This window comes from Hippocampus bargibanti, linkage group LG11 (assembly GCF_051943395.1).
Source record: "Hippocampus bargibanti isolate YZ-2025 linkage group LG11, ASM5194339v1, whole genome shotgun sequence".
Classification (NCBI taxonomy): domain Eukaryota; kingdom Metazoa; phylum Chordata; class Actinopteri; order Syngnathiformes; family Syngnathidae; genus Hippocampus; species Hippocampus bargibanti.
The window spans coordinates 1,869,507-1,881,614 of record NC_142744.1 but is presented as its reverse complement, the minus strand read 5'-3'; the positions used below and the strand labels follow the sequence as shown (position 1 = coordinate 1,881,614).

The 12,108-nt window shown below is 43.1% G+C and overlaps 1 protein-coding gene across 1 annotated transcript in view; it reads right to left on the bottom strand.

Annotated features, from left to right (window-relative positions):
* Positions 1-1,524: 1,524 nt before the first annotated feature.
* lamc1 (laminin, gamma 1) overlaps positions 1,525-12,108 on the bottom strand; it is a 37,148-nt gene continuing 26,564 nt past the window's right edge. The window contains exons 13-28 of the mRNA XM_089008028.1: positions 11,248-11,436; positions 10,881-11,126; positions 9,903-10,056; positions 9,136-9,278; positions 8,874-9,052; positions 7,817-7,973; positions 7,454-7,659; positions 7,296-7,375; positions 7,081-7,218; positions 6,347-6,491; positions 6,119-6,268; positions 5,137-5,251; positions 4,834-5,033; positions 4,599-4,757; positions 4,385-4,484; positions 1,525-3,712 (exon numbers count right to left, since the gene is read on the bottom strand). Coding sequence (XP_088864154.1) covers positions 3,456-3,712; positions 4,385-4,484; positions 4,599-4,757; positions 4,834-5,033; positions 5,137-5,251; positions 6,119-6,268; positions 6,347-6,491; positions 7,081-7,218; positions 7,296-7,375; positions 7,454-7,659; positions 7,817-7,973; positions 8,874-9,052; positions 9,136-9,278; positions 9,903-10,056; positions 10,881-11,126; positions 11,248-11,436 — 2,618 coding nt within the window. The 3' untranslated portion in view covers positions 1,525-3,455. The remainder of the gene's footprint in view (positions 3,713-4,384; positions 4,485-4,598; positions 4,758-4,833; positions 5,034-5,136; positions 5,252-6,118; positions 6,269-6,346; positions 6,492-7,080; positions 7,219-7,295; positions 7,376-7,453; positions 7,660-7,816; positions 7,974-8,873; positions 9,053-9,135; positions 9,279-9,902; positions 10,057-10,880; positions 11,127-11,247; positions 11,437-12,108) is intronic.

The window sequence follows — 12,108 nt, the reverse complement described above, 5'->3', positions numbered from 1 at the left end:
TATGAGGGGATTTTCTGCCTGTAATTACAGTTAAAACAATGACAATCTGTGACCGAGTTCTTTATTACAGTTTAAACTATCACAACTTTCTTAATTTTTGGCAGATGTTAACGAGTAAGGTAACATTGGGAAAGCTTTTGAAATTCGAAACAAGAACAGAAACATAAGAAAAGATTCAAAATGTAAATGAGCAAATATCAACGATCGAAAACTGGCAGATTTTCGTCAGAAATCCAAAATGGCTGTCACTGAATACTAGGAAAGAAAATTGAGAGCTCTAGAAATATATATGCTAATGCTTCTTTTTGCTTGAAACATAGCAGTTATGAAGAAAAATATGTATTCTACCACTTCTATGAGTTATAAAAATACAACTTACTCACCTTTATAAACTGTAGTGTTAGCAAAAAGACCGTAAACTTCAATCAGTTTTCTTCCCCGTTTCTCGTTGTCGTATTCGGAAATTTCAAGAACCAACATGGAGGGGAAAATGTGTAATACGTCATCATAAACTGCAATGCTTGGAAAATCCCACCAAAAACCATGACGTACTTCACAAAAATGCAATGATATACGACTGCGAGTACAGAGTGCGCTCGGTTCACTGGACAGGAACAATCGCGGTGGAATAGAGCGAACTGTAGCGAACCTAATAAATGTGAGCATTCTTACATATTTTATTATCCTTGCTGTCATTGCTTTTTATCGAACATATTGATCTTTATTAAATTCATATTCATTCATTAAATTCAATTAAATGACTGAAAATTAAATGAGGGTGATGATGAAAATTAGATGGAGAATTTTTTTACATGCATTTTTCTCAATTATGTGTTTGTATTAATAATAATAATACAGTAAAGTCTCGTTATATCGATATTCTCGGGAGTCGGACTATCGATATATCCGATCCTGCGCGCATGTAATTTTCTCCTTGCGTTCATAGAAATAGTATCGTAATAAGCGGTACTATCGATATAACCGATATCGATATAATGAGACTTTACTGTAATAATAATAATAATAATAATACATTTCATGAATAAGCGCCTGTCAAAACTTTCAAGGACACTTTACAGTCACAGGATATTTTTTTGTGTGGGTGAGCAGCGGCAGCCACACGCGCCAGCTTTCACTCAACCCGGAAGTAACTGAAATAGATAGAAGGCTAGCTAGCTAATAGTATAGAATAGAAGCTTCAACAAATGGATTTTGCATTTTTTTTCTCATTTTTTTTAGGGGTACCCCCATGTGCTTTAAATGTGTGTGCACGCCTGATTTATGAGAGCAGATGTAAAAAAAATAAATGAAAGTAAAAAAAATCGAATAAAAAAACTTTGTTTTCATGGTTTTAGGTGTATCCAGAAATTCCACTGGAAACTTCAAAATCCCAGATTTGGGGGATTTTTGCTTTCAATGACATTTCAAAGTCCATTAGCATTTTTCACGTAATAATTGATATGTTGCAGATAGACGAGGAAACAGGAAGTAGACGAGCGGTACGCACGACGACGGGGCACCTGATAACTTAACAATACTGTTTTATTATTACACACGTGTGCTTACATGACTATAAGTGGATGGATGGATGGAGGTCAAAGGTCATAGTGTTCTTGTTTTTGATTACACGCACAAAATTCATATTAAGGCACAAAGTCGTTACAAATCACAGGTTAACTATGTCTTCACTTCAGTCGCGTGACATGAGAGATAAAGAACACAAAGAAATGGATGAGCGCGCGTGCACGCTATTGACAGAAAAATAACAATAAAAACAAAACAAACACACATACGCACATGACATTTTTAGCACCAGTGTATCAGAGCAAATGTACAAAAGTTGCATAGAGTCCGAGTGACGTCACCACGTGACTGGAGAGGCGAAATGACATGGTCGCACCCTGATTGGTCGCCGACGTGCTTGGCACGCCTGACAGGAAAGGCGTTTAGCTTAGCATGTAGCATTAGCACAATCGCTAATTGCGGCTCAAGGTCGGAGAGAAGTAGCGCAATGACGTCACACAAGGAGGTGGTTCAAAAACTGCCATGGGGAGGGAGTTCCTGCGTGTAGTCAAATTCGGAAAGCCATCTTGGCAACTTAACAACTTATTGATTGTCAAATGAATCGGCGCGTGTGGGGACCAAGAGTGTACTTGTATAACTTGTATTTGGGGATCGTTAGGACTGATATCAAATCTCTTGAATTGTATTAATAGTGGGGACCAAGAGTGTACTTGTATAACTTGTATTTGGGGATCGTTAGGACAGATATCAAATCTCTTGAATTGTATTAATAGTGGGGACCAAGAATGTACTTGTATAACTCGTATCTGGGGATCATTACGACAGATATCAAATCTCTTGAATTGTATTAATAGTGGGGACCAAGAATGTACTTGTATAACTTGTATTTGGGGATCGTTAGGAAAGATATCAAATCTCTTGAATTGTATTAATAGTGGGGACCAAGAATGTACTTGTAAATAGTGTACTTGCAAATTTCCCCATTGTGGGACGATTAAAGGTTTTCTGATTCTGAATAGTGGGGACCAATGGGGATCGTTAGGACACATATCAAATCTCTTGAATTGTATTAATAGTGGGGACCAAGAGTGTACTTGTATAACTTGAATATGGGGATAGTTATAAAAGATATCATATAATAGACCAGGCAAATTGCTTAAGCATTTAATTGATGTGAATAAAGCTAACTATTAAGCTAGTTTTCATTCTTTGTTTTGGCGCACTAGTAGAATATCGACGACATTGATATTTGTTGGGAAGCGTTGATTGGAAAGCTAATCGGTGACCTAAATCGTGATTTTAATGAGCCTTGCAAAATCCAAAAAGCTATGAAGCTACTTTTTATTCTTCGTTTTGGCGCACTAGTGGAATATTGACGACATTGATTTGATTGGGAAAGCCTAAATCGTGATTTAAACGAGTCTGAAAAATCCAAATTAATCCAGATTTTTATTGAACTAGGACGTCCGATAAATGCTCATATGTTTTGAGGGCAAGTCGTCGTTTGAAGGCGTATTTGCTGCGCGCTCTTTGAATGAATGTTCAAGTGGCTTTAGACAGACCCCTGCGGAACCCCTCAGGATGTGACGTGATAACCTTTCTTGCGACAATGATGATGTCACCAATAACAAAAAAAAATAATGTAGGGAAGCCGATCGTCAATGCAGGTTTGCCCTTTTAGGATTGGGGCGGGGCACGACAGGTAACGGCGGCGCGCGCATCCAGGAAATTGGCAGCGGGAGGAACTTCCTGTTGCGGCGGCGGACGTGCAGTCTCGTGGGTTACGTGCTGGTGGTCTCTGGTGCTTTGCGCTTATGCACAGTTCCAAAAAAAAAGACAAAAAACAATCAATGTGGAGTTTTGGTAACGCGTTTGTAACGGTGTTTCGCAGCGTTTCGCGGCATTTTGTGGCATTTTGCGGCATGGAGCGTTTAGGCCTTCTCCAGGGACGGCGTGTTGAAGCATCCGTCAGGCAGCGTGTTCTTGATGTCGTTGAGGTTGGCGATGTCGGCGCGGATCTCTCGGATCTGCCGGTCGTAGTCGCCGATCATGGCTTCCTGCGTGCGCGCCACGTCGTTGAGCTCCGTCAACTTCCTGTCCAGCTCGCTGTCGGCCATCTTGTCCTTGGCACGGCGCAGCGATTCGTCAATTTGGCTCAGTTTGCTCACGTCTACTTTGTCGATGTTGCCTGAGGGACACGTGCGAGGAAAGGAGTCGGTTAACGCGACCACAGGTGGAAAAAGAAGTCCAAGATAATAATAATAATAATAATAATAATAATAATAATAATAATAATAATAATAATCGTAATAATAATAATAATAATAATAATCATAATCATAGTAATAATAATATTAATAATAATAATAGTAATCGTAGTAATAATAATAATCATCATCATCATCATCATCATCATTCTAATAATACTAATTCTACTAATAACAATAATAATAATAATAATATTAATAATAATAATATTTAATTTATAAGCGCCTTTCAAAACTCTCAAGGTCACTTTACAGACACAGGAAGTCTTTTCCTGTGGGTGAGCTGCGGCAGCCACACGCGCTAGCGCTCACTCAATCCAGAAGTAACACAAATAGATAGCAAGCTAGCTCGCTAGCGAATAGATAGCTAATAGCCAGCGAATAGAAAGCTAATAGCTAGCGAATAGATAGCTAATAGCTAATGAATAGATAGCTAATAGCTAGCTAGTTATATAGCTAATAGATACAGCTAAATAGCTAGGTGTGCGAGTGTGTCTCGTATAAAATGGTCAAGCGCTCACCGCCTAGCGTCTTTTATTATTATTATTATTATTATATTTGAATCCACCCACAGCTCATTGTCATGCGCTTACCTAGTTGCTCCAGCAGGGCGGCGATGGTGCTGAGGACCGTCTTGACGGCGCTTTTGGCTTTGCGAGCGTTGTCTTCTGCTTCCTTTGCGTTGGTCGACGCCTGCGGGAAGTCGGACAGAATATTCCTCACCTTCATTTCATGTGAATGTCACTTTAAGTCCATCACTTTGCGTGTGACACGGTGGCGTTTTGCCACGCGCGATGCCACACGTACCATGGCCGCCATCATCATATCCCGGTCTGCCTCGGCCTTCTTCCTACTCAGCTGCTCCTCGGCGTTGCTCAGATCATCCATCAGGGCGTTGACGTCGCTATCCAGTTTGTCAGCGTCCTGCAAGGCCTTCTCAGCATCCTCCTTGGTCTTAGCCGAGCCCTGGTATGAGGCGGGATGATTTTTTTTAGAGCGTTGCGAAACGCACCGTTCCAATTTGGGTGGACGAGCGACGCACCTTCTGCACGTTGGTGGCGATGCGCTCGGCCTCCTCCGCCTTGGTTTTGGCTTGCCTGGCGTCGCCGTCGGCATTTCCCAGCGCCGCCTCGGCCTGTCGCGTTTTGCCGTTGGCGGCGGCTATGGTGGCGTTAATGGCTGGGATTCTCTTCAGGGCTTCCTCTGCTGCCGTTTTATTGTCGTTGACGCGGCGGTCAAAGTCTGCCGGGAAGAAGCGGTAAAAGGGATGACATGACGTGCATGTCTCGGTAAGAAAAAAAAAAAAAAAAAAAAAAATGGACGTGCGTTGGCGTGGAGTTCGCACCTTGCAGGTCGTCCAGGATGTTCTCGGCCTCGCGGAAGGTGGACTGGGCCTTTTTGGCCGCTTCCTCCGCTGTGGCTTTGGCGGCGTCGGCGCGGGCCAGGAGCTGGTCAGCCGTCTAAGGGGGGATGACGAGAAAGGAAAGCAGAGGATAAAGGTTCAACCGTGACCTCATCTTCATTTCATATTAACTCATTGACTGCCAGACAGCGAGCTAGCTAGCGAATCCATAGCTAATAGCTAGCGAAGATAGATTTTAGCTAGCTAATAGCTAGCGAATAGATACGCTAATAGCTTAACGATGATCTTGCTCTGTGTGTATGTGTTGCTGTTTAAAATGTTACAAAAAACCTTAACTCATTCACTGCCAGACATATGCGAAAATGTGTGTACTCCAGTGCCAGGGTTTTTGTCACTTTCACTCAAATTGCAGGACACACAGAATATTGAGTTTCAGGACTACGTAAATATTCAATAGAGCGTTAGAAACCTTAGACTCCTTTTTTCAGTCAGAAAAAAAGAGTTAATTCCTAAGTTATATGGGTCTGGAGTTATATGAGCTTGAAATTGGGGCGGCTGTACAAAATACAATACATTGATTTTGATAATAAAACTAAAACTAAAACTAAAAAATATATAATAATAACAGTAATAATAATAATAATATAATAATAATAATAATAATAATAATAATAATAATAATAATAATAATAATAATAATAATAATGGCTGCCGCTGCTCACCCGCAGAGACATATGAGACATAAAATAAGGTCTATTTTGTGTAGTTTTAAGGCTATTAGAAAGTAGAAAATTATGCTTTATGCAGACCTGGGAACGGATTATTCTCATTTTAATGTTTTCCTATGGGAAATTAATTTTTGGGATACACACTTTTTCACCTTACACACTGTCTGGGAACCAATTAAGTTCATAAGCCAAGGTATCACTGTACATTACACGCAGTACGTAACAAAATCCATTACCTGCTGCTCACTGCGACCTTTCTCAAGAAGTTTTTGGACTTCTCGCTCTTTAGGCGCTAGGTCGTCTCTTAGCTCATTATATTCCTTCACCGCCTTGTCTATCAAGCCGTCCAGGTCGGATGCTTCTTTTTTGATTTTGTTGGCCTCTTCCTGCAAACAGGAAGTAGACACGTTAGCAAGTGGGGACTGGGGGGTGGGGTTACGGGTAGGGGGTGGGGCTTGTAGGACCTCCAAGGCATGCGTGTGGAAAGGCGGCAGGCCGGTGAGATTGGCGAAGATCTTGAGGGCGTTGTTTCCGGCTTCTTCCGCCTCTGCTTGGACTTTGTTGGCTTGCTTCTCCAAATGCTTGGCCAGCTCCAGCGCCTCCTTGTATCTGAATAAGGACGTCAGGAATTACGTACATTTATAATAATAATAATAATAATAATAATAATAATAATAATAATAATAATAATAATAATAAAAGTGTGCATCCCAAACATTCATTTGCCATAGGAACCCATTAAAATGAGAATAATCCGTTCCCTGGTCCCCATAAAACATAACTTTCTACTTGCTAATTTTCTAAGCCTTAAAACTACACAAAATATATTGATGAAAAGGTTTCTTCAGCTGCCATCTGTACTTCTTTGAAGGTGTCGGACGTTTCACTTCTTATCCAAGAAACTTTGTCAGCAAACTAAAGTCTTACTGGTAGTTCAGGCCTGCCTACTGTCCGAAGAAGTACAGATGATGGTTGAAGAAACCTTTTCATCGATGGACCACTCCTGTAAGACTGAGAGCTTATACAGACGTACACAAAATATACGTTATTGTATGTATAATAAATGTGCTATGGTATTATAATTAAAGAAATAAACTGTACTGTATAATAAAGTCATTTTATTTACATTTGTGATGGTCACAGTACTTTGACTGAAGCTAAGGTGTTCTATTCTACCATGAATAATTTTGCCACCTACTTCCTGTTGAGCTCTTCGATCTGTTGAGCGGTTTTTCCTTCTCCCTCCAGCGTCTTGAGCAGCAGATGATAAGCTTTGGTGGACGTGTCGTTAGCATCCTTAGCAATCTTCTCGATCTGGTCGGCGTCCATTTTGTGCCTATGCCAACAACAGTCGTCACAAAACTCCATTTTGAAATGTACCCTTGATCTTCGCAAACCGCCGTTTTGTTTTACTTGTCGGCTAGTTTGCGAGCTTCTTCAGCTAGCGACGTCATATTATTGGGATCGCCATCGGTGCTCGGAGATTTGATGTCCTGAAAGAAACACAGCCGCATTTTTAGAACGGATTCGACGGCGTTGATGTCATGGCGGGGATGTGGCTTGACGCTTACCACTTTAGCGATGGTGTCCTTGGCTTTGTCCAGTTCTTGTCGAGCGCGGTCGATGAGGTTCTCGGCCTGCCGCACTCGGTTGCGGGCGCGGTCCGCCTGCGCGCCCGTTTGCTCCACCGTGCCGCGGACGTTCTGCAGGCGGTTCCATTGCGTCGTCAGCGAGCCGTTGATGGCGTTCAGGCGCTCGAGGAGACCTCGGTCCACATCTGCGTTTAATTTATCGGATGATATTTTAATTATTAACTCATTCACTGCCAATTGTAGCTGGCGAGATAGCTATCTATTAGCTATGTAGCTATCTAGCGAGCTAACATTTTAAACATGTTTTTTTTGGGGGGGGGGGACAAAAAAAATACTCCTTACCCTTGCTAGTGCTAGCTTCATCCAAGAGGTCGAGAACCGCACGCTCGGCCTCCTTCAAGCGGTCTTCGAAAGCCTTATCGCTGACCATGTCCTGACCGGACGCCAGGTTGTCGATCAGCGTCTGGAGCTCGTGGATTTTCTGCCGCTGTTGGTTCACCTGCCGCAAAAACACCAACGGTTAAATAATAATAATAATAAATTTCATTTCTTAGCGCCTTTCAAAACTCTCAAGGTCACTTTACAGTCACAGGGTGAAGTTTTTCTGCTGGTGAGCAGCGGCAGCCATATGCGCCAGCGTTCACTCAACCCGGAATAACTCAAAATAGATAGAAAGCTAGCTAGCTAATGGATAGCTAATAAATAGGTAATAGATATCCAGCTAGACAGCTAACAGCCAGCTTAATAGATAGCCAGATAGCCAACAGCCAGCCAGCTACACAGCTAATAGCGAGCCAGCTAGATAGCCAACAGATATCCAGCTAGATAGCCAGATGGCTAATAGATAGCTCATAATAATAATAATAATAATAATAATAATAATAATAATAAATTTCATTTCTTAGCGCCTTTCAAAACTCTCAAGGTCACTTTACAGTCACAGGATAAGTTTTTCTGTGGGTGAGCAGCGGCAGCCACACATGCCAGCGTTCACTCAACCCAGAAGTAACTCAAATAGAAAGAAAGCTAGCGAGCTGGCCAATCGTTAGCCACCAGATACCTAGCTAGATAGCCAGTCAGCTAGTTAGCCAGCCAGCTAGTGAATAGATAACTAGCTAGATAGCCAGCCAGCCAGCTAATAGATAGCTAATAGCTAATAAACAGCTAACAGCTAATAGTCATCAAGCTAATAGCTATCTAACTAGCTGGATAGCTAATGGATAGCAAATAGATATCCAATATACATACAAGTATATGAGTCGCAGTAGCAGCTGTAGCTGCAGTAATAAAATATAATAGTCACAAAATAGTTATGAAGGCTTGGATTGATTCAGACATAGCACTACTGAAGGCCTTGCTGTCAAATGCACGGCTCTCCACTGGTTAAGTGAGTCCTCACCTTGTCCCGGACGAGACTATAGCAGGAAGGACACTGCTGGCATCCAGGCGCCGAGCGATTGTAGAAGTAGTTCTCTTCACACATGTCGCAGCGAGCGCCCACAAAACCGGGCCGGCATTGGCAGCGTCCATCTTCCCGACACTGGCCCGATTGGGCGCCCTCGGGATCGCAGTCGCATGCTAAAGTGGGGGGGGTGGGGGCGTCCAGTAAAGGTCAAAGTTCAAGTAGGAACAACACAAGACGAACATTCGGGCGTTCGTACGTTTGCATCCGGACGAACTGAAGCCGAAAAAGTTGACCTCGCACTGCTCGCAACGGGGCCCCGTGACGCCCGGTTGGCACTCGCATTGCCCGCTGACGATGTCGCACTGGCCGTTGGCCGAGCCGATGGCGTCGCAGTTGCATCTGCGGCAGACGAGGGGGTGTGAGGTAGAGGTGGGGTGGGCGTTTTGCGAAAAAACCAATAATAATAATAATACAGTGATACCTTAACTTAATTGGTTCCCATACAGAGTGTGTATGGCGAAAAGTGTGTATCCCAAAAATTCATTTCCCATAGGAAACCATTATAATGAGAATAATCCGTTCCCAGGTCCCCATAAAACATAATTTTCTATTTTCTAAGCCTTAAAACTACACAAAATATACCTTATTTTGTGTGTAATGAATGTGCTATTGTATTATAATTAAAGAAATAAACTGTACTGTGTAATAAAGTGGTTTTATTTACCTTTGTGTGGGTCGTTGATGGCTTGATGGAATGGAGTGGCCGGTTTCATCAGCATTAAACACTTGATGAGGAACGTAACCTTCTTTCACCATCTTGAGGAATGATCCCTTGTAGGTGCTTTCTCTGCGATAATTTTATCTAGTTCCTCATCAATTGTGTTCTGTTTAGCTGGGTTCATAGCTTTTTGCATCAAGTGTACAGATGGCTTGTGCGGGTTGTTTGCGGAGCCTGATTGATGGGATATTTTAACCTTGCAGTCTACACTCTGCCTTTGAACTAGGTGGAGGGAAGGGTCTTACCGCTCGCATCCGTTTCGGCTGCGTAGGTTGAAGAATCCGGGCTGGCAGGCGCTGCAGTCTCGTTCGATGACGTTGGGCAAGCACGGGCATTGGCCCGTCACTGCCGAGCAGCTCTTCTGGGCGCCCACCGTGCCCAACGGGGAACAGGCGCAGGCTGGTAAAAAGGGATACAACATGTGACAGATGATACGTGACTTTGCTCTAGAAATCACATTAACTAACTTGATTTTATATTCTTTTAACTCATTGACTGCCAGACAATGTGCAAAAATGTGTCCTTTCCAGTGCCAGGGTTTTTGTCACTGTCACTCGAATTCCAGGACACACAAAATATTAAGTTTTAGGACGACATCAACATTCAATGCAGTGTAAGAAACCTTAGACTCTCTTCTTACATCAGAAAAAAAGAGCTAATTCCCAAGTTATATGGGTTTGGAGTTATATGAACTTGAAATGAGGGCGTCTGTACAAAACACAATACATATTGATTTCTATAGTGCTTTAACATCAGCTGAAGCTGTAACAAAGCGCTAACATGGACAAAAGGCAAATGCTGCGCCCTCGTGGAAGGGGAAAAAACATTGCCAGAGGTATGACCAGCGCTTTATCTGCACCCCCCGCAAGAAAAAAACAAAAGCAGAACAAATTTGGGAATAGCGTTCCATGTCATATTTTCAATTATATCTTCAAATTCGTGAATGGCAGTGAATGAGTTAATTCCCGATCATGAAACAATCGCAAGTGGGCAGACCATCCCGTTATTGGCCGATGTCGGCAGTAATCATGAGATGTACGCACTAAAAAAAACCACAGTTGAATATTTAAAACTGGTGTCAAAGTGAAGACCCGGGGGCCAAATCTGGCCCTTCACATCATTTTATTCGGCCCGCAAAAGCAAATCAAATGTGTGAAATTCCACGATGCTTGCTAAAGTCCCAATCAAAATTTCAAATTGTCGTATGTAAACCACAAACTGACCCTTGCATTTGTCGGCGGGGTTGGCGGCCAGGGGGTTGCCATAGAAACCGTCCTTGCATCGGTCGCAGAAGAAGCCGGCCGTGTTGTAGATGCACTTGAGGCACTCGCCCGTCTCGCGGTTGCAATTGCCGACGGCGTTGGGGTCGATGTTGTCGCTGCATTTGCACGCGCGACACGCCCGCACCGGACCGCCCTCGCCCAGCGGGTCGCCGAAGAAACCGTCGTCGCATAGCTCGCAACGCTTTCCTGCAAACAAAAAAAAAAAAATAATACATAAACAAACAAATCAATCAATCAATCAATAAATAGGTGGACTGGTTTCTGGAAATTGGGGCGAGAAGCTCGCCCCAATTTCGGTGGGCGTTACCTGTGGTGCCAGCGGGACAGTTGGTACAGACCACTTGTCCGCTCTTGGGTACCAAAGCGCAGGTTGCGCCGGCGGGACACGGGCACGGCTGGCAGTCCGAGGACGTCCCCCTGCTAGCGTCGCCATAGAAACCGTCCCCGCAGCGCTCGCAGCTCAGGCCTCCCGTGTTGTGTTGGCAGTCGCATGCACCTGCAACGGAGAACACACGGGCGGTCACACACATACACAAACATACACAAAAGCAAACAAACAGACACACACACACACACAAACACAAAGACATACACAAACAGACACACACACAGACCCACACAAAAAACATACACACACAAACATATACACAAAGACACAGCCAAACAGACACACACAAACACATACATAGACAAACACACACGCAAACACACACATACAAACACACAAACATACAACACACAGACACACACACAAACATACATACACACATAAGGACACACACAAACACAGACACACAAAAAGACACACACACAAACATACATACACACCCAAGGACACACACACACACACAAAAAGACACATACAAACATACACACACATACACAAACATGCACACAAACATATACACAGAGACACAAACAGTCACACACACACACAAACACACACACACAAACATACACACGCAGACACAGACAAACACACACACACAAACATACATACACACCCAATGACACACACACAAACAAACACACATAAATACACACATAACCATACGCACACGCAAGGACACACACACACAAACAAACACACATTCACACAAACATAAATGCACACAAACATACACACATGCAAGGAAACAAACACACACACACAAACATACACACCCAA